Consider the following 27,404-nt stretch of genomic DNA (forward strand, 5'->3'; position numbering starts at 1 on the left):
TGTCCTGGAGCCTTTGGCAGAAGGTGTCTGGTGAGACTCGAGGCCGACCACTAGGATTTTGGAGTAGAAGCCACAGAGGGTCCGAAGCCCATTACACCCCAACAGAAAAAGAAATTTTAGCAGCCTATGAAGGAGTCCAAGCTGCCTCAGAAGTGATTGGCACTGAAGCCCAACTCCTCCTGGCACCCCAACTACCGGTGCTAGAATGGATGATCAAGGGAAAGGTTCCTTCCACCCATCATGCAACCAGTGCCACATGGAGCAAGTGGATTGCTCTTATCACGCAGCGCGCCCATATTGGTAAACTGAACCGCCCTGGGATTTTGGAAATAATTACAAACTGGCCTGAAGGTGAAAATTTTGGTCTCACAGATGAAGAACAAGAGGAAGTAGCAAGGGCTGAAGAAGCTCCACCATATAACCAGCTGCCAGCAGAAGAAACACGCTACGCTCTTTTCACTGATGGTTCCTGTCGCGTCATAGGGATGAACCAGAAGTGGAAAGCAGCCGTATGGATCCCCACACGACAGGTCGCAGAGGCCACTGAAGGAGAAGGTGGATCAAGTCAACTAGCGGAACTCAAAGCTGTTCAACTGGCCCTGGACTTTGCTGAAAGAGAGAAGTCGCCAAAGCTCTATCTCTACACGGATTCATAGATGGTGGCCAATGCTCTGTGGGGATGGTTGGAGAGGTGGAAAGAGGCTAATTGGCAGCGTAGAGGAAAACCAATTTGGGCTGCTAAAGAGTGGAAAGATATTGCTGCTAGAGTAAGGAGACTACCAGTGAAAGTCCGCCACGTAGATGCCCATGTCCCCAAGAGTAGAGCTAATGAGGAACACCAAAATAATAAGCAGGTAGATCAGGCTGCAAAGATACAAGTGTCAAAAATAGATTTGGATTGGGAACATAAGGGAGAGTTGTTCCTAGCCCGATGGGCTCATGATGCCTCAGGTCATCAGGGTAGAGATGCCACCTATAAGTGGGCACGAGACCGAGGGGTGGATTTAACCATGGACAGCATTTCCCAGGTTATTCATGACTGTGAGACATGTGCTGCGATCAAACAGGCTAAGCGGTTGAAGACCCTCTGGTACGGTGGGCGATGGTCCAGATACAAGTATGGGGAGGCCTGGCAGATTGACTACATCACACTGCCCCAAACCCGCCAAGGCAAGCGCTACGTGCTCACGATGGTGGAAGGTACCACAGGATGGTTGGAACCCTACCCTGTGCCTCATGCCACTGCCCAGAACACCATCCTGGGACTTGAAAAGCAGGTCCTTTGGAGGCATGGCACCCCTGAGAGGATTGAGTCAGACAATGGGACTCATTTCAAGAACAGCCTTATAAACAGCTGGGCTAGGGAACATGGCATTGAGTGGGTGTACCGTATCCCCTACCATGCACCTGCTGCTGGGAAGGTGGAGAGGTACAATGGACTATTAAAAATCACCTTAAAGGCACTGGGTGGAGGATCTTTTAAAAACTGGGAGCAACATCTAGCAAAGGCCACCTGGTTAGTCAACACCAGAGGTTCCACCAACCGAGCAGGTCCTGCCCAGTCTGAGTCTTTACATGTAGTAGACGGAGACAAAGTCCCAGTGGTACATGTCAGAGGTCTGCTAGGGAAGACAGTTTGGGTCAATTCTACCTCGGGCACAGATAAACCCATTTGTGGGGTTGTCTTTGCTCAAGGACCAGGTTGTACATGGTGGATAATGCAGAGAGATGGAACAACATGATGTGTACCTCAGGGAGACCTGATCATTGGGTAAAAGGTTACTGCCATTGTCTGTACATTAAACCATGCAGACATGAAATAGAAGGAAATGTGTAAGTGTTGAAGGTATGAGCAGGTGAAAGATGGTGTTTTGAGTGAGTAAAAAGAGAGAGTGGGGAATCCTGCAGCTCTCCAGCGTGGGGGGTCTGGATTCAGTAGCTTGTTGTGGGGCTTGACAGGGGCATGATGGATATATTGCTTGTATTTTTTGGGTGGAACGGAGGGGAAGTTTCTATGTATGTAAATGTGTGCAGAGTTGGAATGTTAGTTTTGTCAGTAAGTCGACGATATGGGGATAAGGGGTGGAATGTCCCGGGTTGATTATGATGTTAAATTGTATCCCCATTCGTCCACCTAACCCAGACACAGGTTCTGTATTCTTAAAATTCCATCTGAGAGTAAAAGTGAGTGGAAAAGAAGCACCGAGTCTGTTATCAGACTGTAATTGCTCCCCCCGCATCGGGAGTTTTGACTACAGCACAGACAGACAACAAGACACAGATCGCCTTGGCTTTCCAACTAGCCGGAGAAGAGAGGTCTTCCTGGACTGTTTTCTTTCCCTTTTTCTGAAAAAGAAAATCTGAATTTTCTGAGTCGAACCTGCTCTGAACTGGGGACTCGGGGGAGCACCGGGAGCTTGCCCCCGTGGACTACCGGGAGCCCAGCTTGGGCAGCGGCATTTTCCAGCACCAGAGGGACTGATAACAGAGCGAACACCCACAGGAAAGAGACCCTCTGGAGTTTGTCATCTCTTCTGAAGGGTGAGAGGTTTTGTAATTTGATATTGTTCATTCTTGTGCTGGGTAGTGCTGTGCCTGTGAAATAAACAGGTTTTTTCCACTTCTCTCAGAGAAATCTCTTCCCGAACTGGTTGGGGGGTGGGGGGAAAAGGGCCGCATGGGTTTGCTTCCCGGGGGGGATCCCCACTGGAGGTTTTCTCCCAAATTTGCCCTAAACCAGGACATTCAATTCACTAAATTGTATATTTTTTCCCCTTGTTATTTAATTGCTGTTAACTCAATAGATCTAGTTGTCTGATTTTAATTTCATTTACAACAGCACCAAGAAGAAAAGGGGCTTACTGAGAGCAAGCAAACTTAATCCTCTGCCAGGACACAAATTTAGAGGCCAAAAAATTAAAAAACCCCACAGCATCAGCCCAGCTTCCCAGTGAGAAGGGTTGGAACTCTCTGCCCTCAACACTTCCCCAGCAGGTTTACAAAGGTAACTGGGATCTAAGCTGTGCCCTCTGAATCACCAGAGCCAGCCTCCCTTCAAGCTGAAAAGCCACGGCCCCAGTTATAGCCCTGGGTGCCTCCTGTGCCCCAGAGAATGGCCCAGCTCACCCGGCCCAGCCTGGCCCGAGCAGCCTGGACTGGCCTCAAGGGATGGGCTCCACCTGCCCGCTGTGCCCACAGGCCGGGCCCAAGGGCTCACAAGAGGCTTCCTCCCAGCTCTGCAAAACCTCAGCCAAGACTGTCCCCTTTGCTGTGCTGAGAAGAGTAAAAAACCCTCTCAATTTAACCCCACTGCACTCCTCATGGGGAATCCCTGCACACCTTAGGAGAGAGCCCAAATTTTCCCTGTGTGCCTCATGAGGTGCAGGCCCAGGTGATGCCACAGAAGGAAATGTGCCCTCACAGCCCAGGGACGCTCAGCATGGGCTTCCCCCAGCCCCTCGGGGCCCCACCGCTGGTCACGGCAGCCCCTGCCTGGCTCCTGCCTGCCCACACCGTGGGCACCCCGGCTGCTCCTGGACATGGAGCTCAGCTGGGGCTGGTACCATGTGGGCTTTGCTGGTGGTACCAGCTGGACACTGGGGTGAGAGCTCCATCTCTTTATTTGAACAAAAATCATGGGCCAACCCCTGCTCTGGTGGACAGGGGCTGCCCAATTTCAGTCCTGGCCAGGGAACAGGGCCAGGGGGCTCAGGGGCAGAGGGTCTCGCTTGGGAGGTGTGCGTCTTGGGATGCCCTCAAGACGGGGATGCAGCTGCAGCACAGCAGATGGGGAGAGATGTGGAGAGCGAGGATAACAGGTCAGCTTCTCAGAGACTAAAATCTTTGGCTGCTCTTCTGAAGCTGCAGAGGTGCTCCTGTGGAGAGAGGAGGTGGCTGAGGCCCCCAGCTACCGCTGGCACTCAGGGACCCTCCTGAACAGCAGGGCCCAGAGCGGCCAAGGCTCCCCAGCATGGCTGGAGCTGCTGGCACAGCTTGGCCCAGCTGGACAGCTGCCCCTCAAGGCCGCAGCGAGCAGGGGATGGCTCTGGGCAGGGTCCCTGACCAGGAGCGGGCCCCAGAGCGCCTCTGCCTTTCAAGGGCAATCTCGTCCCCGCTCTTTCTCCTGCCCACCTTGCTTTGCCTCTGCCTGCTGCTCCTGGGGCTGCTCTTGGCCAGGCAGCCTCAGTAGGAGCCAGCACTGGCTGCAGCCCCAGCGGGCTCCCCAGGACAAGGCCCAGCAATTAAGAGGCCAATGAAAGGCCTGGGCAGCAGCAGAACTCTCAGCAGAGTTATTTGGGCAACCAAGGCCTACCCACAAGTGCACAGCAGCCTCACTGGGAATGTTTCCTGACTATGAGCAGCCTTTCAAGAAGCTGTTTGAGGCCGAGATTGCAAAACACTCACCGTTTTCCCTTCCGGCAATACCAGATTCCGGCACAGCACATCATCAGGAAAACTGCTCCACCAGCCACAATGGCCATTAACTTAATCAAACCATCTGTTCCCTGGTAGAAAACTCTTCTCATGCTCTCCCAGATCTTCTGAGCATGTGCTGTGGTGCCAGCTGCATCTGTGGGAGCAATGGGCAGCATGAGCCTGTGCTGTGCTCCACTGCTGAGCTGGCAGCACGCTGGATACAGCCAGGACGTTCTCTGTTTCCCCCAGAGCTGGGGCCTGCAGGCACCTTGCCACCCCTTGGCACAAGACTGCTCAACCCCCTGAGCTCGAATGGCACAATTTCTCTGTGCTGTGCTGGTCTTCTCCAGGCAATACTTGTCAAAGACATGGATAAGGATCAGGAAAATGCCCACGGTTTTGGAAATGCTCCAGGGCCACCCCTCTTCCAAACAGACCCTAAACCTGAACTAGCCTGAAACTGGAAATTTTCAGGGGATCTCAAGGTGTGCGTGGCCCATGGTGCAGTTTGGGTTCCCTGTCACCTGATGCCAAATGCTTTCCTGCAGAGGCTGGGGAGAAGCTGCAGCCAGGCCAGGCTGGGAAACAGCCCTGTAGGCCATGAAAGCAGCAGTGGGGCAGTGAGGCTACCATGGATTCCTTCCTGCTGTACCGGCACACGGCGTGTCCAGATGTGCAGAGAAAGCCCCTGGCTGCTGAGTGTCAGGAGGAGGCTGAGGGACATGGACCCACCATGGCATCCCTCCAGATCATTCAGGACTATGTCCAGGTATTTGAGTTCCCCCATTGCTACATTACTATCTCCTATAGGTTTGTTCTTCTTTCTCAGGGGACCATTATATAAAATATTTCCATTTCCCAGGAATGGATCCCACAGAACCAGTGGTCAGCCTGTGGGATCAGCAGGGAGGCACCACACACCCCAGTGATGGGAGCTGGGCTTGCTGGCAGAATTTAGCTCAGGAGCTGGGAAAGTCCTCCCTGCAGACACACCTATAACTCAACAGCCACAGAAGCTTCAGTCATGTCTGCTGATCTGCACAGGCAGCACTGAGCCACAGGAGCAGTGAGAGGATCACGCAGGGTGAGGGCACAACCATGCACGGCTCTGTCCTGGCACCTGCAGAGATGCCACCCTGGCCAAGCCTTGGGCTCTGAGCTGGCGGCTCTCCCAGGGGGAAAGGCCTTGACCTACCCTCATAATCTTCCTCATCATCAGGCTCAGTAACTGATATGGATTGGGAATCCGGATCATCTTCATCATCAGGTTCATCTGCAAAGAAAGTCAGGACAGAACAACTCCCGTGACACTGCTGAAGATTCTTCTTCAGGCTGGAGTGGCAGTGAGTACACCCAGGTGACTGCTGCCCTCCAAGACACTCCCTCCTCTCTGCCTTCCACTCAGTAGCAAGGACAGGGGGACCACGTCCCTGCAGTGGGCCCACAGTGGGATGGAAGGAGCCCCTTGCATGGCAGTCAGGGGAGAAAGGACTCCCTGGAGCTGCCAGCAGCTCTAAACTGAGCCTCAAGCAGGGCCAGGGCTTGGCAGCTGGAGCAGGAGCATCTCAGGTTCCCTGGGGCCAGAAAGGAGCCACACAAGGCAGAGCCCCAGGGCACAGCCCTGAGCCCAGCCCTTCCCTCTCTGCTCTTCTCTGTGGCTGCACAGAGCACACGGAAGGAGACACTGGCATTACACACAGGAAGAAGATTGACAGCTAAATGCTCCTTCCTCCCACTGACAGCAATGCTGTGGGATCACTCAGGGCTCCAGAAGGGAGCAGGGCAAGGTTTCCAGAATCCGTCAACCTTCAGATTCTTGAGGGAAATGGCACATGAGTGAGCTTTTGCCACCTTGACACGGATTGTTCTGTGCGGAAAGGGACATTGAGAACTTGCCTCCAGCATCTGGCAAGGTCTTCAAACCGCCATTTACCAGCACTTCCAAATGCTCCATGTCACCATCCCAATCTAGAAGGGAGCACAGATCAGAACCATTCCATGGTGTGCTGGGATCCCCTTCTGCCTTAGGGAACTGGGCACTGCAAGGAGGTCACGTAAGGCCGTGGGAGCCAGATGTCAATGGACATGGCCAAAGCTGCAGAGGGGCCTGAGGAAAGCTCTGGACTGGCTCTGGACATTCTCAACACCTTTTCCATGCTCTGTGCAAAATCCCTGAAAGGCAGGCACTGCCAAGGAGCAGAGATTTACAGCTCAAGCCTCAGCAGGGCTCAGGCCCAGAGGCACAGCAATTACCTCCTGGGGCTGTGCCTGGCATGGCCTCCCTTCCTGCAGCAGAGGCTGTACATGAGCCACTGCTTCCTCCGGGAAATGGCACCTTCAGCACAGCCTTTGGGTTCATCTCTGGAGAAAGGAAAAGCCACAGCTGGATCAGATGGAACCATTCCCCATTGAGGAGGTGGCATGTTCAAGTGGCAATATTTGTTAAAGTCATGGTTAAGGATCAGGAGAAAGGCGAGGTTATTGGGGCTGGCCAGGGCCCTCCCTCCTCCAAACAGCCCCTACACTTGATCTAGCCCAAGACCGGGAAATTGCAAGGGATCTCTGGCTGTGCATGGCCTGTGCTGCAGTTTGGGCTCCCTGTCACCTGATGCCAAATGCCTTCCTGCAGGGACTGGGGAGAAGCTGCAGCCAGGCCAGGCTGGGAAACAGCCCTGTAGGCCGTGAAAGCAGCAGTGGGACAGCGAGGCTGACATGGATCCCTTCCTGCTGTGCCGGGCACGGCGTGTCCTGATGTGCAGAGAAAGCCCCCAGCTGCTGAGTCACAAGAGAAGGCTGAGGGACATGGACTCACTATGGCGTCTCTCCAGTTCATTCAACATCTTATCCATGTGTTTGGATGTCTCCAGCGACTTACTATCCTCTGTAGGTTTGTTCCTCCCTCTCGGAGAACCTTAACAGAAAGTATTTCCATTTCAGATGAATGGATCCCACAGAACCAGGGCTCAGCCTGTGGGATCAGCAGGGACAAACCACTCACCCCTGTGATGGGAGCTGGGCTTGCGTGCAGCAACCAGAAAAGGAGCTTGAAATGTCCTTGATGCAGACACACCTGTAACTCAACAGCCACAGAAGCTTCTGTCACCTGGTTTGTGACAGGTTGTCAATGATTATTTCTTGTTGGGACAGTGAGAACATACCTGCATGGGGCTCCAGAGGCTTAAAATCTTCATGCAGCCAAGCTGCTGGAGGAGCCTTCCTACCACCCTTGTCTAGAAAGGAGCACAGATCAGAACCATTCCATGGTGTGCTGGGACCCCCTTCTGCATTAGGAAACTGGGCACTGCAAGGGGGTCAGGGGATGGCCAAGGGAGCCAGATGTCAGTGGACATGGCCAAAGCTGCAGAGGGGCCTGGGGAGCTCTGGACTGGCTCTGGACACTCTCCACCTTCTTTGCAGGCCCTGTGCAATATCCCTGGTGGGGCAGCGGCACCAGCCCAGGGGCTCTGGGGGCTCTCCCTGCCACAGAGGTAACCATTAAGCCCTGGGCCAAACTGCAGCATTCAGTGTCACAGACATCCCTACCTTCCTCCTGCCCTCTCTCCTGCCCTCCGTCCTTCAGCTGGGACAGCTCCCCCAGCCCAAGGGGACAGAGCCAGGCCCTCTCAGGGCACACTGGAGCTTTACCCTCCCCTCAGCCCTTTCCCCACCATGGGCATTCCTTGAAGCCGCTGCCAGGTTTTGGGATGTGTCTCCCATGGAGGGACCTCAGCAGAACTGCTCAGTAGCCGAGTGCCCTGAGCCTGCTCAGGATAATTCCTCTGCACTGTGCTCACACAGCCAAGCAACAGAGATGGCAGCTCAAGCCTCAGCAGGGCTCAGGCCCAGGGGCACAGCAATTACCTCCTGGGACTGTGCCTGGCATGGCCTCCCTTCCTGCAGAAGAGGCTGCCCATGAGCCACTGCTTCCTCCGGGAAACGCTGCCTTCAGCACAGCCTTTGGGTTCATCTCTGGAGAAAAGAAGAGCCACAGCTGGATCAGGTGGGGCTGTTCCCCAACAGGAAGGTGGCATCTTCAAAAGGCAATACTTGTCCAAGTCATGAATAAGGTTCAGGAAGCCATCAAAACTTCGGAGCCAGGACAGGGCCCTCCCTCCTCCAAAGAGCTGCCATTCCACATCTACCCCAAGACTGGGAAATTGCAAGGGATCTCTGGCTGTGCATGGCCTGTGCTGCAGTTTGGGCTCTCTGTCAGCTGATGCCAAATGCCTTCCTGCAGAGGCTGGGGAGAAGCTGTAGCCAGGCCAGGCTGGGAAACAGCCCTGCAGGACATGAAAGCAGCAGGGGGCAGTGAAGCTGCCATGGATCCCTTCCCACTGTGCCAGGCACGGCATGTCCAGATGTGCAGAGAAAGCCCCTGGCTGCTGAGTCTCAGGAGAAGGCTGAGGGACTTGGACCCACCATGGCGTCTATCCAGTTCACTCAGCATCTTGTCTTCTGTGGGTTTATTCCTCCCTCTAGGAGAACCTTAACAGAAAGTATTTCCATTTCAGATGAATGGATCCCACAGAACCAGGGCTCAAGCCTGTGGGATCAGCAAGGACACACCACTCACCCCTGTGATGGGAGCTGGGCTTGTGTGCAGCAACCAGAAAAGGAGCTTGAAATGTCCTTGATGCAGACACACCTGTAACTCAACAGCCACAGCAGCTTCTGTCACCTGGTTCATGACAGGTGGTCAATGATTATTTCTTGCTGGGACAGTGAGAACATACCTGCATGGGGCTCCAGAGGCAGAAAATCTTCATGAAGCCAAGCTGCTGGAGGAGCCTTCCTACCACCCTCATCTGGAAGGAAGCACAGATCAGAACCATTCCATGGTGTGCTGGGACGCCCTTCTGCATTAGGGAACTGGGCACTGCAAGGGGGTTGGGAAAGGCCGTGGCAGCCAGATGTCAGTGGACATGGCCAAAGCTGCAGAGAGGCCTGGAGAGCTCTGGACTGGCTCTGGTCACTCTCCACCTTCTTTGCAGGCCCCATGCAACATCCCTGGTGGGGCAGCAGGACCAGCCCAGGGGCTCTGGGGACTCTCTCCCACGCACAGAGGAAGCCCTCCCTTAAGCCCTGGGGGAAAACCATCCCCAACGCTTCCCAGGGAGAAGGAAGTGCTGTCTCAGGAAAGGGAAGCCAGGCCCTGGGCTCACCTGCACCCTGTGCTCGCCACAGAGCAGCCTGGGCAGCCCTGTCAGGCAGGGCCACTGCCAGGAGGAGCAGGAGGAGGAGGCGCAGAGCAAAGGCCATGGTGCCTTGCCCACTGCCAGTCCTGCAGCTCTTGCTGCCACCACTGTCCTGACACCGCTGTCCCAATGTCAGCACCGCTGCTGCCACAGCAGTCGTGGTCAAGGATTGACTGCTCGGTCCTTGTGGTGCTGTGCAACCACGGGGCTCTGGGACCTCCGTGACCTCAGAGCCTGCTGTCACCTCAGCCTGCTGTCACCCCAGAGACTGCTGTGACCTCATGGCCTTGGCTGTACCCCCTGAGTGTTCTCCCATCTGTACTCCAATCTGTACTGGACTGATTGTAAATCTTTGACTTCATCAAAGGGTCATTGCTAAACAAAACCTTGGTTTTGCCTGCTGACATTGCTGGTCATGTTCTGTCCCATGAGATGCTCTGGATGGTTCCCTCTTTTCCTGGGCATGGCACTGGAGGAGGTCCAGGCCCAGGTCATGCCACTGAAGGAAATGTGCCCTCAGACCAGGGACACTCAACACAGACTCCCCCAGCCCCTCGGGGCCCCGCTGCTGGTCACAGCAGCCCCTGCCTGGCTCCTGCCTGCCCACACCGTGGTCAGCCCCGCCTGCTCCTGGACATGGAGCTCAGCCAGGGCTGGTGCTGTGTGGGCTTAGCTGGTGGTACCAGCCAGACACTGGGGTGACAGCTCCATCTCTTTATTGGAACAGAAGAGCTGTGTCAGGCCCTGCCCTGGCAGGAGGGACCCACCTACAGTCCAGGCCACAGAGCAGGGCGGGTCCCTTCAGGGACACAGGGCCTTGCTTTGGGTGGTGGCAGCATCTGCACAGCAGCAAGCTGGTAATGCAGCTGTGACAGGGACATCACGTATGGGCATGGAGATGTGAAATGTGTGGTGCAGGTGTCCCTGAGGGAGGTGTTTGGCCTTTCCTGTGAAGCTGCAGAGGGGAACCTGTTGAGAGAGGAGATGGCTGAGGCCCCAGCTGCAGCTGGCACACAGGGACCCTCTTGCACACTGGGAGATTCTCACTGTGCTCAAAGTTTCCCTCTGAAGACTAAGAGCTGAATGTGGATGGGCTTAGCAACTGGTCTGCAGCCAAACAATTGAGTTAGCAAAAGAAGAAATTGAGAAAATACAAGTTTATCCATAGCAAGGAAGAAAGCAAGGCCGTTAGCATGGAAACCAATAAAAAGGTGCATAAGGGGTATTTACAGTTGTAATAAATGGAATTGGTTCGTGCTAACTAAATTGTAACTGTTATTAAAGTTATTATTAGAAACAATCAAGAATCAGTGTTACAAAGCAGATGTACCCCTTTGCAGATGTTACATGTCAAAATTGAGGTACAGGATGGAGTTTAGAAGATAAATGGTGTCTCAAGACCAAAATGGCCTTGAGATGGTCCAAAATTAGAAGAAATTTAGGATTAGTAAACATAAGGCTAATTAGTAGACTAACATAACACAAGGCTTAGTACGCACATGCAAACCTGTAAGGTTATCCAAAGGACAATGAGGAAGAAGAGAAGCCTTCACCAAAAGACCACCAAAAGAAGACTGAAGACCTCCTAACAACAAGTGAGGCATGTGCCGTGAAGAAAAGTGACGTATAATCAGAAAAATCGGAAATAGGAGGAAACTTACAGGAAACATTAATGAATATGTATAAGCATACAGTATATGAGTTTAGCTTGAAGTGCTTTGTTTTGAAGGTGAGGCAGGGTGGGAAGCCTCCGTACCCTGGTGGGTTTTGCTTATGCTTTAATCATACTTAATTACTAGTAGGTTATATATATAAATTTTATTTTTTTGTTAAACTGTATTATTTTACTAAACTGCATTCTTTTACACCACACTATTATTCAGTTTAGTAAATTGTATTCGTTTTTAATTAAACTGCCATTAAGCCAAGGGACCTAGTTGTCAAAATTCTAATTTCATTTATAACAATATTTTAGCAAAGAAAGCTGGTACAACAACATTGGTATTTAAAAAACATGACGCAATATGAGCTATATTAACAAAGAAGGCACCTTACAGTGACAACATTCTACTGTTCAAACTGTAAAACATCTTTGTGTACTGATCAGGAGGTCAGGATTTACTCTTTACAATCCTGATGCTGAATGTCTCCTTAGGCTGTCTGGCCACAGAGAAGAATGAATCCCTTGCAGGCTGCCCCTGTTTGGACAACCTGCTCCTCACCCCGAGCCTCAGCATGTCTGACATGGCCCACCTGGGACTGACATCCCAAAACATTGATAACATTTCTCTTTAGAATTTTTCTTTATCATTAAAATATAATTAATTAAAAAAATAAAATTTTATTATTTTATAATAATATTGTTCTGTATTTTTAGAACCTAATTTTTATATTTATATAAAAGAATTGATACATTTTTAGCAACTAAAAACATTATCATTCCTTGGTCAAAGTACCACAATTCCCTTCATTAATTAATTGATCACTATTTATCCCTCTGTATGCTAATTTGTCCTACTTTTAGTGCTTTGATCATATTTTTTAATCATTTTCTCAGACAGGGTAAAAGGGACCACTTTGGGGTCCATGGAAACTTTTCTGGGGAACATTTGGGGCAGTTTTGTGTCTGGGGAGGGAATTTAGAGAGAACTTGGTGGTCTGGAGGACACTTGGGGGAGCCAGGTGGGCACTTAGGGATTCTGTGGGACAATTCGTGGTCTGGGGGAGCACTTGGGCATCCAGGGGGGCTCTTGGAAGTCAGGGAGGGGAATCTGGGGATACTTCGGGGTCTGGGCGAGCACTTGGGGGGCTGTAACGGGGAATCTATGGGTCGCGGGGGATGATGGGAGTTGTAGGCGCCGGTATAATACGGTTTAACGGGGCCGCGGAGCATCACGGGAGTTATAGGCGCATCTCCAGTGGATTCCGGAGGGGAGTGGGGCATGACGGGAGACGGAGTCATGGCAGGAATAGTGTTCCATGGGCGCCGCGGAGCATGATGGGAGCTGTAGTCCAGGAAGTGGCTCGGAAGGCAGGTTTGGCGGTGTGGGGAAGCACTTGGAGAGCACTTCTGCATCCGAGCCGTGGCTGCAGGTCCTCGGGGCGAATGTATACGGCTCGTGAGCACTTGGGGGGAACCTGGGGAGCTCTAACTGGGCCCTTTTGGGCAGGGGACACGGCAGGAGGTTTGGGCGCGGAACTGTGTTCTGGGATGATGGGAGATGAATTCCCAGCCGTGTCTGGAAGGGGCATCTGTTGGGTCGGGAGCATTCAGGGATCCAGGGATGCTTTGGAGGGTCCTGAACGGGTGCTGAGTGAACACTCGGGGATCTTGGAGGGTTTGGGGCACACTTATGGGACATATGGGGGGCGATACTGGGGTTCTGGGGAGTGCAGGGCATAATCCCAGTTTCTCCCAGTTCCTTCCAGCATGATCCCATTTGATCTCAACTCTCCCAGTCAGCCTCAGCACGATCCCATTCACTCCCAGTATATCACATTTGCCCCCAACCTGGTCTCAATTGCCCCCTGCAGCCTCCTACTCACTGCCAGTATCATCCCAGTATGATGCCAGTAAGATCTGTCTCCCTCAGTGTGATCACAGTCTCTCCTGGCATGGTCCCAGCTGCTCCCAGTATCATCCCAGTATGATGTCAGTACACAGCCAGTGCAATCTCAGCCACTGCCAGGACGATCCCAGGATGATCCCAGTACAAATCAGTCCCTGCCAGTGCTGCCGCTCCTGGGATCCCCCAGCCCTCTCTGTGTTCCCCCCTCCTGCATCTTCCCAGAGAAGCCTCAAGGGTTGGCAGTCCCCAGCCAGGGTCCCCAGCCAGCCCCAGGTTGGATCTGCAGCCCCCAATTTTCCCAATCTCCCAGCGGGTGGGAGCAGCGGAGAGCCCCACGCTGCCCATCCCGACCTATCCCAGCTCCATCCCCGCTCCTGCCGTGGGCTGTGAGGGGTTTGGGAATGGGTCACTGAGGTTGTCACTGCTCCTGGGGGAGGAGGGGGAGGGACAAAGGAAGATCATAGAAAGGAGAAGGAACCACAAATTCACGGGACCCTCAACAGCCTGGAGAGGAGCGGGGGGGAATCCTTGGACCCCCTGCACTCCAAAGCAGAGCATCAGGGGAGAAGGGGCCATGGGAATCCAAAAAGCCCCATCATCCCTAAATGAGGAGATGGAAACAGGGGAAACTTTTTGGATTCCTGGCACTCCCAGTAGCCTGAAAAGGGCAGGGACTGAGCAGACAGGGGAACCTGAGTGCAAGTGTAACCCCCAGCAGCTGAGACAGGGAGGAACCCCTGAACACCAAAGGCGAGAGACCAGAGATGGAGAGCTCCTGGGAGGCAATTTCAGGGCTGAATTTTGGTGTTTGGGAGGTTTTTATGGGCCCCAGATGACCGGTGACTTCTAGAGATGGACTTGGACTGAGAGACATTCAAAGTCAATGTACTCTTCCCCTATTTTACCCATACCAGGATTTCCCAGTCCTAAACCTTGTCCGGATGGAGAAGGAGGCTGTGAGAAAGAGGAAGATGCCCCAGGAAACCCAAGTAGGTGAGGAGGAAGTCAGTGCCCCTTTCCCCCTCTCTTCTGCTCCATCTCCCAGCCCAGCCTGGCCCCCGGCTGCAGGACAACCCCGCTGCCAACACCGTCCTGCCGGGGACGCACTGGGGGGATCTCCTTCCCCTTCCCTCTGGCACGGAGGCAAATCCCATCCTCTCCTTGTCCTTCCTCCCTCAGACAAGGAGCTGAGGATGGAGACCAGAGAGGACAAATCCCTGGGGCAGAACCTCGTGGAAGAGGCCATTTTGAGCAGCTCCACAGTGCAGGAATCCAATGGGGAGGAAAAGCCCTGGAGATCCTGCAGGAGGAGGGGCTCCAAACCCCTTTTCCTCTGAGGAGGAAAGACCCACCCTGTGCAGGGAAGGTGACCAGAGATCCAGCCGGGGCTCTGAGCTGGTGGTCCATGAGCAGCTTCAGGATGGGGAGAAGCCCTATGAGTGCTTGGAGTGTGGGAAGAGCTTCAGCCACAGCAACAGCCTGATCTGCCACCAAATGATCCACACCAGGGAATGGCCCTGCAAGTGTGGGAAATGTGGGAAGGGCTTCAGCTGCAACTCCCAGCTCGTCATCCACCAGCGCATCCACACTGGGGAGAGGCCCTATGAGTGTGGGGAATGTGGGAAGAGCTTCCGCCAGAGCTCCAGCCTCATTACCCACAAACGCATCTACACAGAGGAACGGCCCTATGAGTGTGGGGAATGTGGGATAACCTTCAGGTGTAGGTCCCAACTGATCATCCACCAGATGATCCACACTGGGGAGAGGCCCTACGAGTGTCCCAAGTGTGGGAAGAGGTTTCAGACCAGCTCCAGTCTCCTCTAGCACCAGCGGATTCACACAGAGGAGAGGCCCTTCCGCTGCCCAGAGTGCGGGAAGGGCTTCAAGCAAAGCTCCCACCTCTTCAGGCACTGGCGCATCCACAATGGGGAGAGGCCCTATGAGTGTCCCCAGTGTGGGAAGAGCTTCTCCAAGAGCTGTAGCTGGGCCAGACACCAACAGAGGCACCACTAAGGGAAGCCCTGTGAGTGCCCCGAGTGAAGGAAGAGCTTCATGTGCTGCTCCAGCTCCATCCCCTATGGGAGGCCCCACGCTGGGCAGAGCCCTGATGACCCACGTTTCCCGTGATCTGCATTGGGAAGACAGTGTGTTGGTGGTGATTTTGTTTTGGCTCTAATATTCCTTTGATTCATCTTCATCCCTTTAAAATTTACAAAATTGGAGTAACAATCAACAGATTCATCAAAGGCATCTAAAACCTCACTTTTTACTAGTGCTTCAAGGGAATCTGGGATTCAGGGAGGTACATGGGAGGGTTTTGGGGGTTATTTGGTGTATTTGTCTCCATCTTTTGCCACTCAAGGAGATGAGAGAGTTTGATCTGTCACCTCAAAACCACTCAATGCCCCCCAAAAAATATTCATTCCCACCCACAATTACTGGATTCCACAGGTCCTCAGGGTGTAATGCCTTAAGTTTTAGCTTTCATATTTTTCATATTCTGCGCTGCCTAGGTTTGTAGTTTTGAACTTCATATTAAGTGTTGGTGAGCTCTCTTCACAGAGGAGGTAGACAAAACAATTCCTTTTCTAGCTTGATACTAAGGGCAGTTGTTACAAGTTTCAGGCCCAAAAGCATAAACCAGGGTGGACTGAAGAGAGAAAACAAGAAGGACAGGGCTTCGTCATCTGAAGCTGTAATTGGACCATGAACCCAAGTATGGTGATGGACCTCAACTTCTAAAAATGTGAGACCTTGTGATCAGTTGTCCATTTTTGTGACCATTTTTGCTCCATCTTGGGTGTACTTTTGGCCAGGCTCTTGTACTGCCCAAGGTGTCTCCTTTAAGGCCTTTAATAAACTTTATTCTTAACTTTGTCTAGCCTCTGTTCTAGGTCAGCCTTCTGAAGGCATCAGGTGGAATGGGATTGGAAGGGGATTGGGCCAAGTGGGATGCAAATCAGGAGGGGTGAGATGGGCATTGGGTGGGGCAGGATGGATGTGATGGAGTTTGGGAGGTGTGAAATGGGGGAAATAGGGCTTGGGAAGGGGGTCTTGATGTCAAGCAGGGATGGGATGGGTTGGGATTGGGACTGGGGAGGTGGGGTGGGGTCTGCAATGAGACAGTCAAAGTTTGGGGATAATGAACAAAGGGGGAGCCCATTACTGAGTGAGTTTTTGGATATTCCACGTTCCTGCAGAGATTTGGGGGTATCTTATGATTCTGAGGTGGTTTTGGGGCACTCCCCAAGTCTTAGGGGGTTCCTGAGAGCAGCTCCATGAAGCCCCACTGCCAGGAGTGGTTGCCATGGGCATGAGCTCAGAGCTGTAGCCAGAGTGCATTGCCTCAGTGCTGGAGAGCAGAGAAATGATGAATGGCCCCAGACATCTCCAGTGTGCGTTTGGTGTCAAGATGAAAAACGAGGGATGAGACCACTATCCTTTGAGATGATTTATTGCTCAAATAGTTCGATAAGATATCAGTCTCAAGGCATGAGATTAGTAGAGGAGCAACAAGTCAGCCATAGCTTGTGGAAGTCAGAGTTTCTTCTCTGCACAGAAATATATAACATTTTGGTCCAATAGGCCAATGGAAAACTGTTCAGACTATTCACTGAGTCCTCATAGAGGTATAGTGAACATTGTTTATTTCTATCTTTAGCACACTTTTGTAGGGTCTGACAGGGTTCGCGGGGCTTAACAAGCTACTATTGGTTAACACATATTGTTTACATTCTTTTGCATGTACACCATGCCATTGTTTTTCTTTATTCTCGCTGTTCCAGGAGAGTTTCAAGGACACTGCCTTTAATATTGTCACCTGAATTAAAAGCTGGGTTGTGCAGACAGGCTTTTACTAAAATATCATGCTTTTACTCTATTAAAGTATTTCCCTACATAGGGAATATACATACAGTAAATACAGGATATGTTATAATACACAGAGTCCTAAGATCTTTCTTTTGTTGCCCAGGGTGTGCAGGGCATACGGGAAGAGACGGAAATGGGTGCTTGTGCTCAGCAACCTGTCAGGGCATGCCGTGGTGCAGGGAAAATGGCCAGAAGCCCCTTGGCTTTTGGTGGTTCTGCGGAAGGCACAAGCCCTGTCCCATCCAGGAAGCGCCATCTGTGTCCTGCTGCCTGTGTGGTGCTGGCTGGGTTGCTGAGGGCTCCCAGGTGCCTCTTGATCCAGCTCCTCTGGAGCTCCTGTGGGGCTGCAGCGCTGCTGCTGGGCCAGGCTGGGGGAGACGCTGAGGGAACAGGGCACTGGGAGGCTGTAAATGGATGAGGGGCTGTGGAGGCCCAGACGGGACAAAACCATGGGAAGGCGTGAGGGGGATATGTGGAGGCCGGAGGCTCCAAGGGGACAGGAGGCCCCTGAGGGGCTGGGGTGGTGGGAAGACCTGAGGAATTGGGTGTCAGAGGCCATAAGCAGCCCCCGGGCAGCCGCCTTGTTCCTGACACCCAGCTGCTCCAGTGCTTCCACAAAATGTCTCCCAGGCCTGCAGCAGAAGCCCTCAGGGCTGGGACACCACCCCTCCAGGAGGGTGGGGACAGCCTAAGGTGCCCAGGCTGGGCTGGCTGGGGACATGGAAGGCAGGGGGGTGCTGCCAGGCCACGGCCACTGGGTGCCTCCAGGAAGGGGCAGTGGGCAGAGGCAGGGCTGGCCACCAGCCCAGGCCCTCACGGCTGCCCAGGCCACGGTGCTGTGACCGAGGCCCCCCTGACACAGAGCTCAGGGCCCACAGAGCTGCTGCCACCATGGGGAGGGTGGCGATGTCTCCTCGAGCAGGGCTGCAGAGTCGCTGCTGCTGAAGAGGCTCTGGAGCCACAGAAACAGCAGCAGAGTGGGCACAGGAACAGCAGCACCCCAAACATCGGCACCTGCACAGTGAGGCGTCCGCAGCAGCCGAGTGCCAAACAGGGGGAGGCTGTGGGCACAGCTGCCTTTGGCTTGGCAAAAGCCTTCAGCAGAATTGGCCACAATGGCTTTCTCTTCACTTGCAGCCTCACAGCAACACTTGGCAGCTTCAGCTGCAGCCTGTGCCCGTGACTGACTTGGATGGCCGTGCTTGAGGGTGGGCTCCCCTTCCACACTCAGGTGTCCCAAGGCAGCGGCATTGGTGCCATCGTGAGAGAGAGACACTGATGAGGTTCAAGCCTTGTGCCACACCTGTCCTCCCTCTCTTCTGTGAAGGCATCTTAATGACAGAGGCGTCAGCTCTGAAACTAAACCCTGGACTTGCTTAGAACTAAGGAAGAAGCAGCAGGCACTGAAAAAAAGCAGGGACTTACACGGCTCAGTTTTGCTGTCCACTTGGGGAACCACAGAATTCCAGAGCACTTTGTGTTGCAAAGTATCATAAACATCATCCAGTTCCAACCACCCTGCCATGGGCACAGGTGGTGTGCAGACACAACTGTCACTAGAACTGGAAGAACACTTCTCCATGTTGACCTTTTCTTCTCCTGGATTTCAAGCAAAGATGAAAAAATCATCTGGTGAATCACAAATGAATATTGTAGCTCACAGAATTAGGAGCAGGAGTCTCCAGTGGCCCATGGTGTGTCCATTCAACCATTGTTAGATCGTCCAGTTGGACTCAGCCCGGTGCAGCCTGGGCACAGGCACCAGGCTGGTCCATTTCAGCATCCCCAAGTCTTTGTGGTTCCCTGTGCACCCATTGCCTCCTGAATCCATTCTTGAATTCCCAGTTACTGCTGCACAGGACATGAGAACACAGGAATAGCTTGTTTGGCTCATTCTTGTGTTCGCTGCTCCTGCCTAAAGTAATCATCAGGACTACATGCTGATGTAAAGATATAGCCAAACAGCAAAGATTTTTTCTGTAATGTCTAATACTAAAACCTTGTGTGACTGTTCAGACACTCTAAAATCCAGGGTGAAAATGACAGCTTTGGTATGGAAGAATCCTAGAAATTTTGACATGTGATTTTTCTAGTCAAGGATTTTAATGCCAATGCAGAAACTACAAAAATATTAAAACTTCTCATTTGCAACCCCTTTGAAATGGCATCAGCACACTTACAGGAGACAGGGTGTGACAGCAGGGAGAGTACTTGGCAGTTCATGGCTTCAGATGTGGGAGATAAATATTTTGCCTGGGTTCAACCTGAAGTTCATGTTTTCCCAGGGTTTTGATTGACTGGTCATTGCAGGTAAATTTAATAAATGCAAAAGGATGTAAAAGCACAATTTCTGGAGAATGTGCACCTGGGAGAAAACTGGGAGAAAACCTTGAACACAGCCAGCAGGCTCTGGAAAAATTTTAAAAAGTTAAAATTAAAAAAAGATGTAGCTCTGTGATTGTCCAGGCAGGACTTTTTGTGTCTGGGGAAAATGTCTGCCTTGTACCAGCTGCACACAGACAGACAGGCAGCAACTGAAGCCTTGAACATCAGAGAGTGGGCTAATGTTTCTCCCAGAAAAACAGACCGAAGATCAGACTGAAATGTGACAGTGCCTCCGTACAATCAAACCATCCTAGGAAACTCAGCAGCTGATGGTGTTTTTGTGCTACTGCAAACCCCTTCCATGGAAAACCTCATTCCAGGAAGGAGCAACATCATCTGACAGATAGCAAGTGGGCAGCAGTAGCTCCAGGAGCTTCCTGCAGGAAGGAGCCCAGCCCCCAATGCACATGGGCTTTGGCTGCCCTCTGGCACAGAAGCCCCTCAGAGGCACAGGTCTCTGGGGCAGGAGATGGGCACCAGCACTGCCAGGGCTCGGGGGGTGGCAGGTCTGCCTCGGTGGGGACTCTGCCACACCTGCTGATTTCAGTGCTGGCTGGGCCCCAGGGCTCAGAGCAGCATTTGTGCCCTGGCCCACACGTTCCATGTCTGTGTCACACCTGCAAGTTTAGAATGGTCACCAGACAGGACGTGCCCCAAGAAGGCCGTACCAGCTTCTACCCTTCCATCTGTGGCTGCATCGGCAGCCCTGGGGGCTCCTTCTGCTGCCCTGAGCCTGCAGAGCAGGACAACATTTGCTGATGGTTTGAGGCGTTCCAAATATCCTGTTGGGCTGTCTTAGACACTTTGGGCAAGGGATTCCTTCCAACCTGGGCCACTTAGGGGGGGATGGGGGCTGCCCCAGGGCAGAGGGCGGTGTGTGCAAGGGCCCTTTGTGACACGGCGCAGCACGGTCACCATGGGATGGAAATGGACAGGGTGTCAAAGGGCCCTTTGTGACACATGGTGACATAGGAGCTGGCGGTGACAGGGCCACACCACAGTGCTCGGTGCATGCGACAGGACAGGACGCGCCAGAGTGGTGCTGTGAGGAGCCCCCACACAGCGCACTCATTTGTGTCTGACCTGGAGCTTTTCCGAGGCTTTACTCCTACAGGTGACCTTGTGGAAAGACTGCGGGACTCGGTGGCCGTGGCCTTCCCGAGGCTTTTCTTTTGCAGGTGTCTGCAAGGCCGGACTGTGGGACTTGGTAACCCAGAGCTTTCCTGAGGCATCTGCCATCCTTCTGGCCTGTGCCCTCAAGGTGAGACTGTGGGACTCGGTGACCAGAATCATTTAAGAGGAGTCTCCTGTCATTGTGGCAGGAGCCCTCAAGACCAGACTGCAGGACTTGCTGTCCTGTAGTCTTCCTGCAGCATCTCTACCGCAGGTGTCTTCAAGGCACAACTGCAGGATTTGTTGACCCAGAGTTTTCCCAAGGCATCTCTCTTTAAGGTGCCCTCAAGGCCAGACTCTAGCATGGCAGGCAGATTCCTCAGCCTCTTCAAAGTGGTCAGGGGGAAAAGGAAGAAGGACACTGGAGCTGCTCCAGCACAACAGCCTGAAGAGCCGGAGCAGTTCCAGCCACTGCAGGATGGTGAGTGGCAGAGCTGGGCCACAGGGCTGATGGCTGCAGCCAGCTTGGCCCCATCCCATCCCACCTGCTTTGGACATGCCCACAGACAGAATGGAAGAGGGGCCAGGGCTGCCCCACCCCCCACAGCAGCCCTGCTCCATCCCCTGGCGCATCCCAGGGCTGTCCCTGCCTGGGGAGTGCACGGCTGGGCTGTGTTCTCCAGCCTCTCCCACAGCCCCTCAGCTCTGGCTGCACTCGCTCTTTGCCAGATGCAGCCATGGACCGGACCCAAGAGCAGGACCCCTCCCGTGGCCGCTTCCGCAGAACGCTGAAGGTACCTGCAGCCATCCCCACCTGGGCTGGGCCTGCTGTCACTGCTCAGCTGAGAACTGCACTTTTAGCACTCCATGGAACATGCCTAGCTTCTCTTTGTTCTCCTGCAGATGTTCCGGAAGTTTGTGCCCATTCAGCGCAGAAAGAGCAGTACCACAGCAACTGAGAGCACAGCCAAGCCTGACTCTGGGCTGACCGAGCTCCAGGCAGAGCCTGATGTCAGCCCAGATTCATCTGAGCTCTCAGAAAAGTTTGACACCGGAGTGACTGAAAACTGGGAAGAGGCTTTTCTCATGTCAATGACTGAGGATGTGGCCATCACAGACACTATCAGTGGAGAGACTCAGGGCCTGACAAAGACTGAAACCAGCCCTGATTTGGCTGAGCACTCAGAAGACTCTGACAGTGCAATGAATGATCACAGGCCAAGGACTGACGTGGAAGTGACTGAGGACATGGCCATCACCAAGTCCAGCACTGGTGTGGCCATCACAGACACTGTCAATGAAGAGACTCAGGGCATGACAAAGACTGAAACCAGCCCAGATTTGGCTGAGTGCTCAGAAGACTTTGACAGTGCAATGAATGATCACAGGGCAAAGGCTGACATAGAAGTGACTGAGGACGTGGCCACCACAAACGCTGACACTGGAGTGGCTCAGGACATCGCAAATACTGACACCATGCCCACTCCCACAATTATTCATGCTCCCTCTACAGATTTCTTTGAGGAGAGAGGATTTGCTTCTCAGCAGGTACCCAGCCTGGGGCTAGGGTTGGAGGCCTCCCAGGGTCGTGTGCCCCCTCAAGCCATGGCCACTGGGCCCCCTCAGCCTTTCAGGCCAGCACAGTGTGGTGGGAAGGGAAGCACTTCTTGGGGGAAGCTGGGGAAGCTGATCCCTTTTACAGTGCTCCAAGTCTTTCCCATGCCTCCTCCAGGTGCCAGTCATGGTGAAAAACATTCACCAGAGTCTCACATCCCATGTCACTGTGGGTGCCAGGCTGGCCACGAACATTCTGAAGCTGGCTGAAAAACACCCTGTTGATGTGGTGCTGACCCTCCTGCGCTGTGCCCCATCATGTGACAGGTATGGGGCCCACGTGCCTTGAGAGCTCAGGGCTCACCAGCCTTTAGGGCCCATTGCCCTGCACAGCCTGTCCAATGGGCTCTGCCCAACAGGCAGAGAGGTCCAGGAGCCTTGGGCCCCTCTGTTTCTCCAGGCTGCTGCCAATGTTCCCTCCCTGCCCCTCAGGGCACTGGGGCTTTGTCACTTGGGCTCCCACAGCTGCATAGGTCATGGTGCTATGACTGAGACACCCCTGATACAGAGCTCTGATCCCACAGAGCTGCTGCAATGATGTGGAGAACTATCGCCACGTCGGGACCAACAATGGAGAAGGTGCTGGCAATACTGCTCTGTGTGATGGAGGATTGGCCTCTGCACAGCATGTGCACCTCCGATGGGGACAACAAGACTGTTTTTTCCCTGGCTGTGAGTTTATGGGCCCTTGCTCAGTCCCAGATCACCTCTCCAGCAGCTCTCCACCCTCTCCCTGCCTCTGCGAGTGCTGGGCTGAAACCTGGGCTAGGGGCAGGCTCAGGGGACACCGGGCCCGCTGCTCCCCCTGCGTCTCCCCTTGGGCCCTGCCCCATGGACACCTCGGCACTGAGCACTGTCTTTGGGTGCTTCTTTTGCAGGCAACTCTGGTGCTCTGGGTGATTATCCAAGTGCCTGAGTGCCACGAGGCCATGATCCTTTATTCCGCCCGCCTGTTTGTGGCTCTGCTGTTCCATGTTGTCATCACCACCCAGCAGATGCCACCAGTGGAAGTTGACATCTTCTGGAGAGCATGCCAGGAGGAACACCACCTTCCCAGCAACCCCAACAGGTGCCAGTCCTCCTGTCCTTCCCATGCCTTTGTAGACACTGCCAGTTTTCCCAGTGTGACCTGGGCTTTGCTCTGCACACAGGTTTGCAGTGCAGGCCATGAAGGCTCTGCTCTGCTGTTTGCACTATGATAGTGAGTTGATGGCTATGGAGCGCAAGCGTGGCTGGGACACGCTGCTCTGTGCTGACACCCAGCACTATGCCGTGGGTCTGTTGGCCAGGTGAGACCCCCTTCTCCCCGCTACCTCCAGCTTTTGTGCCTGGTGCCTGAGGTGTCCCCCACAGTCCCTGTGGTCCTGGGCCAGAGGGTCACTGAGGGACGGCTGAGCAGACTGGAAAAGGCCGGGAGAGGATGCCCAGAAGGAGCCACCTCCCAAAGTACCCACAGTCCCTCCAGGGATGCTGAGGAAAGACCAGACCTCAGTGAGTCATTCCTAGGAGAGGTTTGCCCTCCCCACCTCAGGGTCTTGGTGCCTTTTTCCCCTCTTCCAGGGAGATGCACGGTGCCTCCCTATCCTTATGTTCTGGGATTGCACTCCGCCTGCTCCGGCTGCTCAGCAGGGAGGAGCCATGCTGGGATCTGCCCTTCCTGCCATTCCTTGTGGAGGTGAGCTTGATGGCCAGCACTACCTCACTGACCTGCCTCTCAGCTCTCTGCCCTTGCAGCAGCTGCCACAGCTGCCTGGGACAGTGCCTGCTCCCTGTGCTGCTGCCTGGACCCAGCCCTGTGTGGTTCCAGGCTCCTGCCAGCTGGGTCCCCTGTCACTGCCCTGTGCCTTTCAGGTCCTGGATTGCCTGGACTTGCGTGAATGTGGTGACAGCATCCTGGAGATCATGTCAATGCACCTGCAGAATGAGTGCAGGCAGAGGCGTCGCCTGGCGCTCAGAGGCCTCATGGTGCTCAGCAAGGATCCCTCGATGGTGAGGACAGGGCAGCAGCTGAAGCTGTGCTGGGGAAAGCAGCTCCTTGTGCTGGCTGGGCTTCGGGAGCTGAGGCAGCTGCCCCCAGCTCTCCTGCCTCACCTGCCTGAGTGCTTTGGGACAGCCCTTTGGCCTCTGGGCCCAGCGGCAGCAGAGTGGGGTTGCAGTGCCAGGGCCGTTCATGGCTTCTCATCACAGCCTTGTTTCCCACACAGGCCATAAGAATGTGCAGCCTGTCTCAAAGCCTTCTGGAGCTGCTGGGTGATGCAGACAGAGATGTGCTTGGCATGACCCTCCATGTGTTCACTAATATGCTCAAGAACAAAGACATTCTGATATCCAGTACCACTGCCCCAAAGCTGGCTGAGGCACTCCTGCTGCTCTTTGACCATGTAAGGCTCTGTACACGAGCACTGGCTGCTGTACAAAACTTTGTGCTTGACAGATATTTGGGCCTTCACCCAGGTGAGCCTGGAGTAATTGGTATTAAGTTCTTTTTCTCTTCCTTCAGGACCACAGCCATGTGCAGCTGCTCTCCCTTGACCTCTTCTTCAACATGATGGACTTGGTAATGGATGAGGGAAAAAAGCCCATGGAGAAGATTTTAAGCCAGAGCCTGATTCCCCTCTTCATCCACTGCTATGATGAGAACCAGCATGTGGCGAAGGTCAGGTTTTGTGTGATGCTGGTGCATCCCTGGGAGGGGCATTGGCTTCCTCATGCCCTAGAACCTCCCAGGCTGCAGCCTCCTCTGGGCCCTGTCACCCAGACAAGAGTCCTGTGCCCTTGGCTGCATTGCCATCTCTGCATCTCTGCTGCTCTCCAGGCCTCTCGGAAAATGCTGATTCGTGTGGCCGAGTTCCTAAAGAGGAGGAATCTCAAGCAGCTGATGAAGAAGGAGCAGCTGTCGAACTTTGCAGAGTGTCTGGTAAGTACAGCCTGGAAGCCCCAGCCTCAGCCTGGAGAAGACCCTTGGCCCCAGCACTCAGTGTGTGGTGCTGGCATCTGTGCCCCTGCCCAGTGCCGCACCCAGGGGCGCCAGCCTGCGCTGCACACACCGCTCCCTTCCCTGGGCCGCACACGTTCTTCTCCAGGCTCCCGTGGCCCCGAGCCAGGTGCCAATGGAGACCTTGGTATGCGGATAGAAAAACTCTATAACTCACAGAGTAGTTATGAGAGTAGGTATGAATTTATTCAGTGCTGAGGTGCATGGGGGATATCTCCTCCAAAAGCATGCACACCTTGGAGACTTGTTTCTCCCTTTTTATTCTCTACAAACCAGGGTTACACAGTATGCCTAATACATATTCATTTGCTAACCCTGCCTTTCCCTGCTTCATACTAAAATTAGTTCCACGCCTATTTGCAGCTGCACACTGCTCCTTGTTGGTCACTCTGGTGGTCGCCTGGGGGTCTTTAGGGCTGAAGTCAGCAATTTTCCTGCAGCTGAACTTTTCACCTTGTCTTTTTGTGCATGCTCCTTTCAGTTCTTTTGAACCCTCTCTTTCCATTTCTTGTGGCTTAGGGGTCCAAAAGAATCCAAGGAACCCCCCTCATCCTATGGTGCATTTATGCTTGCATCCTGTTTACGTATTCTAGCTCTTTATCTCATCCTGCAGTCTTAATTCTCTTCCTGCTCTTAGGGGAGCAGTCAGCATTTCACACGGGTTTTGTAGCCCCTTCTTTTACTCAAGGCAATTTTTATAAACGATTCCTAATTCCTAATTTCTCTGTTTCACCCTGGCCCACTGGGGCTGTGGGCCGGGTCGGCACCGCGGCTCCCCAGGCAGCACCCGGCCCTCTGCCCCCTCCAGAGCCCGGCGCCAGCGGCTGCTGGCCGGGCCTCAGGGCTGGGCGGGCACGGGAGGCCGGGGCTGGCCGCAGGCAGTGCCCGACCGAGGGGCACAGCCCGCGCCAACCCTTCCCTCCTGCCGCTCTCTGCAGCTGGCACAGGACGAGAGGCGAGCAGCTGAGCACCTGCGCCGGGCCCTGCCGTACCTGCAGAGCCCACAGGAGTCCCTGCGAGCGGCGGCCATCAGGTTCATCGGTGAGCCACGAACCTGGCTGGGCTCCCTCCCCGCCCCGCCGCAGCTCGGCCCCAGCCGCGGCTGCTGCCCCGGCATCCGGGCCCGGCGCCCTGGAGCCCCGGCTGCCCGCGGGGCTGCTGCCGGCCTCTGGCAGTCGTGCCCTTGGGCTGAGTCAGGATGCGGCACGGGCCCGGGCTGAGCCCTGCCGGGGGCGGGAGGGCGTGTGGCCCCAGGGCTGGCAGCGCCGCTGGCAGGGAGCTGTGCCGCTGGGGCCCTGACAGGCTCTGTGTTCCCAGAGATGGTCGAGGTGCCAATGAGGGGGCAGCAGGAAGAGCTCTAGGCCTTCAGTGAAGGGTGAGTGAGTGCTGTCCTTGGGGGCTGGCGTGGGGAGCTGCAGTCTCTGCCCTGGCCACTGAGGGCTTTGCTCCCTGTGTGGACAAGGGGCGGTGTGGGCAGAGCACAGAGAGATTTCAGGGACGTGGGGCGGGGGGTTTGGCGGGTGTGCATTCGTGACCAGGACCTTGCAGCTGATCCCGTTGGCCACTCCCCTCTTGTAACTCTGGCAAGAGCAGGCTGGGATGGCCTTGGCAGGACATTCTCCTAGGATTCCCACAGATGCGGGCTCTGATTGTGGCTCTGTTCCTCTCTCTTCCAGCCTTTTAAGCCCTGAGGAGGAATGACAGCCCTTCCCAGACAAACACAGTAGCTCAACTGATATTCAGTGAAAGAGCTGCAGAAGTACACTCATCTGCTGGCTCAGAAGAAACAGTGTTCATTGAAGACCTCCAGATACCATGGAAGATGAGAACACCTTGACACCAGAAGAGACCAGCTGGAGCTCCAGGCACAGCTAATGATTGGCACAGCTGAGCCTGTGGGAAGCTCATGTGGCTTCAGGCCTCTCCCTGCCTGTAGATAGTTCCCTCCCTGCAGCCCTCAGACACTGCCCACTCCTTCTTTTTCCCTTCCACTCTCCCTCCCTTTTGACAGCTCCATCCCCCCAGCCCTCAGACTGTGCCACCCCCTTTTTTGCCTCTCAGCTCATCCCTTTGCTTTGCCTTCCAGCAATAAACAGTTTGGCTTTTTCACTTAACCTGCATCTATGTGGAGCTGAAGGGTCACAATTCTGGAGTTCTGTGACACAAATCCTGAGCCCTGAGACACACGGGCCCCTCCTGCTGTTCTCTTCTGCACTGTGTTTTGTTCAGAGATGCAGAGGAACGAGC

At 54.1% G+C, this 27,404-nt stretch overlaps 4 protein-coding genes across 7 annotated transcripts in view; 2 read left to right on the forward strand and 2 right to left on the reverse strand.

The window, feature by feature from the left end:
• Positions 1 to 5,203, reverse strand: part of LOC147647584 (serine/threonine-protein kinase pim-1-like) — a 62,310-nt gene extending 57,107 nt beyond the window's left edge. Inside the window, exon 1 of the mRNA XM_086871698.1 lies at positions 5,149 to 5,203. Within this exon, the coding sequence (XP_086727824.1) occupies positions 5,149 to 5,203 (55 nt within the window). The remainder of the gene's footprint in view (positions 1 to 5,148) is intronic.
• LOC147647583 (uncharacterized) overlaps positions 1 to 16,052 on the forward strand; it is a 94,510-nt gene extending 78,458 nt beyond the window's left edge. The window contains 1 exon segment of the mRNA XM_086871635.1: positions 14,600 to 16,052. Within this exon segment, the coding sequence (XP_086727761.1) occupies positions 14,600 to 15,193 (594 nt within the window). The 3' untranslated portion in view covers positions 15,194 to 16,052.
• LOC147647585 (uncharacterized) lies at positions 3,603 to 9,784 on the reverse strand. 3 transcript variants are annotated; one of them, XM_086871676.1, is made up of 11 exons: positions 9,579 to 9,784; positions 9,150 to 9,221; positions 8,990 to 9,061; positions 8,836 to 8,901; positions 8,278 to 8,385; positions 7,575 to 7,646; positions 7,415 to 7,486; positions 7,229 to 7,327; positions 5,612 to 6,777; positions 4,405 to 4,570; positions 3,603 to 3,875 (listed from the first exon to the last, which is right to left on the reverse strand). In XM_086871676.1, the coding sequence occupies exons 1-9, from the start codon at positions 9,673 to 9,675 to the stop codon at positions 6,635 to 6,637; spliced, it is 801 nt and encodes a 266-aa protein (XP_086727802.1). In that variant the 5' UTR covers positions 9,676 to 9,784; the 3' UTR covers positions 3,603 to 3,875; positions 4,405 to 4,570; positions 5,612 to 6,634. The 3 variants fall into 3 exon arrangements, with proteins under 3 accessions (XP_086727802.1, XP_086727801.1, XP_086727803.1); XM_086871675.1 differs by having other exon boundaries at positions 3,603 to 4,570; XM_086871677.1 differs by having other exon boundaries at positions 3,603 to 4,570; positions 5,612 to 5,689; positions 6,313 to 7,327.
• Positions 16,053 to 20,395: 4,343 nt separating the features above from the next.
• LOC111945543 (maestro heat-like repeat-containing protein family member 7) lies at positions 20,396 to 27,271 on the forward strand. 2 transcript variants are annotated; one of them, XM_086871598.1, is made up of 16 exons: positions 20,396 to 20,696; positions 20,888 to 21,029; positions 21,278 to 21,342; positions 21,452 to 22,096; positions 22,281 to 22,429; positions 22,687 to 22,834; positions 23,041 to 23,231; positions 23,314 to 23,451; positions 23,723 to 23,837; positions 24,014 to 24,151; positions 24,367 to 24,543; positions 24,663 to 24,818; positions 24,978 to 25,079; positions 26,096 to 26,198; positions 26,475 to 26,532; positions 26,834 to 27,271. In XM_086871598.1, exons 2-15 carry the CDS (start codon positions 20,912 to 20,914, stop codon positions 26,516 to 26,518), a joined length of 2,289 nt encoding a protein of 762 aa, XP_086727724.1. In that variant the 5' UTR covers positions 20,396 to 20,696; positions 20,888 to 20,911; the 3' UTR covers positions 26,519 to 26,532; positions 26,834 to 27,271. The 2 variants fall into 2 exon arrangements, with proteins under 2 accessions (XP_086727724.1, XP_086727725.1); XM_086871599.1 differs by lacking the exon at positions 20,396 to 20,696 and having other exon boundaries at positions 20,802 to 21,029.
• The last annotated feature ends 133 nt before the right edge of the window (positions 27,272 to 27,404 follow it).

The sequence above is a fragment of the Cyanistes caeruleus genome, chromosome 36 (assembly GCF_971803275.1).
Source record: "Cyanistes caeruleus chromosome 36, bCyaCae1.hap1.1, whole genome shotgun sequence".
NCBI lineage: Eukaryota > Metazoa > Chordata > Aves > Passeriformes > Paridae > Cyanistes > Cyanistes caeruleus.

Bases quoted from the DNA above. Each gene is read 5' to 3' on its own strand.
- LOC147647585 (XM_086871676.1), bottom strand. From the start codon at position 9,675: ATGGCCTTTGCTCTGCGCCTCCTCCTCCTGCTCCTCCTGGCAGTGGCC. The intron at 9,222-9,578 runs GTGAGCCCAGGG...GCTTCCTTCCAG, and splicing joins GTGGCGAGCACAGGGTGCAG to ATGAGGGTGGTAGGAAGGCT. The intron at 8,902-8,989 runs GTGAGTGGTGTG...CTTTCTGTTAAG, and splicing joins GCCCAGCTCCCATCACAGGG to GTTCTCCTAGAGGGAGGAAT.
- LOC111945543 (XM_086871598.1), top strand. From the start codon at position 20,912: ATGGCAGGCAGATTCCTCAGCCTCTTCAAAGTGGTCAGGGGGAAAAGG. The intron at 22,835-23,040 runs GTGAGTTTATGG...CTTCTTTTGCAG, and splicing joins AGACTGTTTTTTCCCTGGCT to GCAACTCTGGTGCTCTGGGT. The intron at 26,199-26,474 runs GTGAGCCACGAA...CTGTGTTCCCAG, and splicing joins GGCGGCCATCAGGTTCATCG to AGATGGTCGAGGTGCCAATG.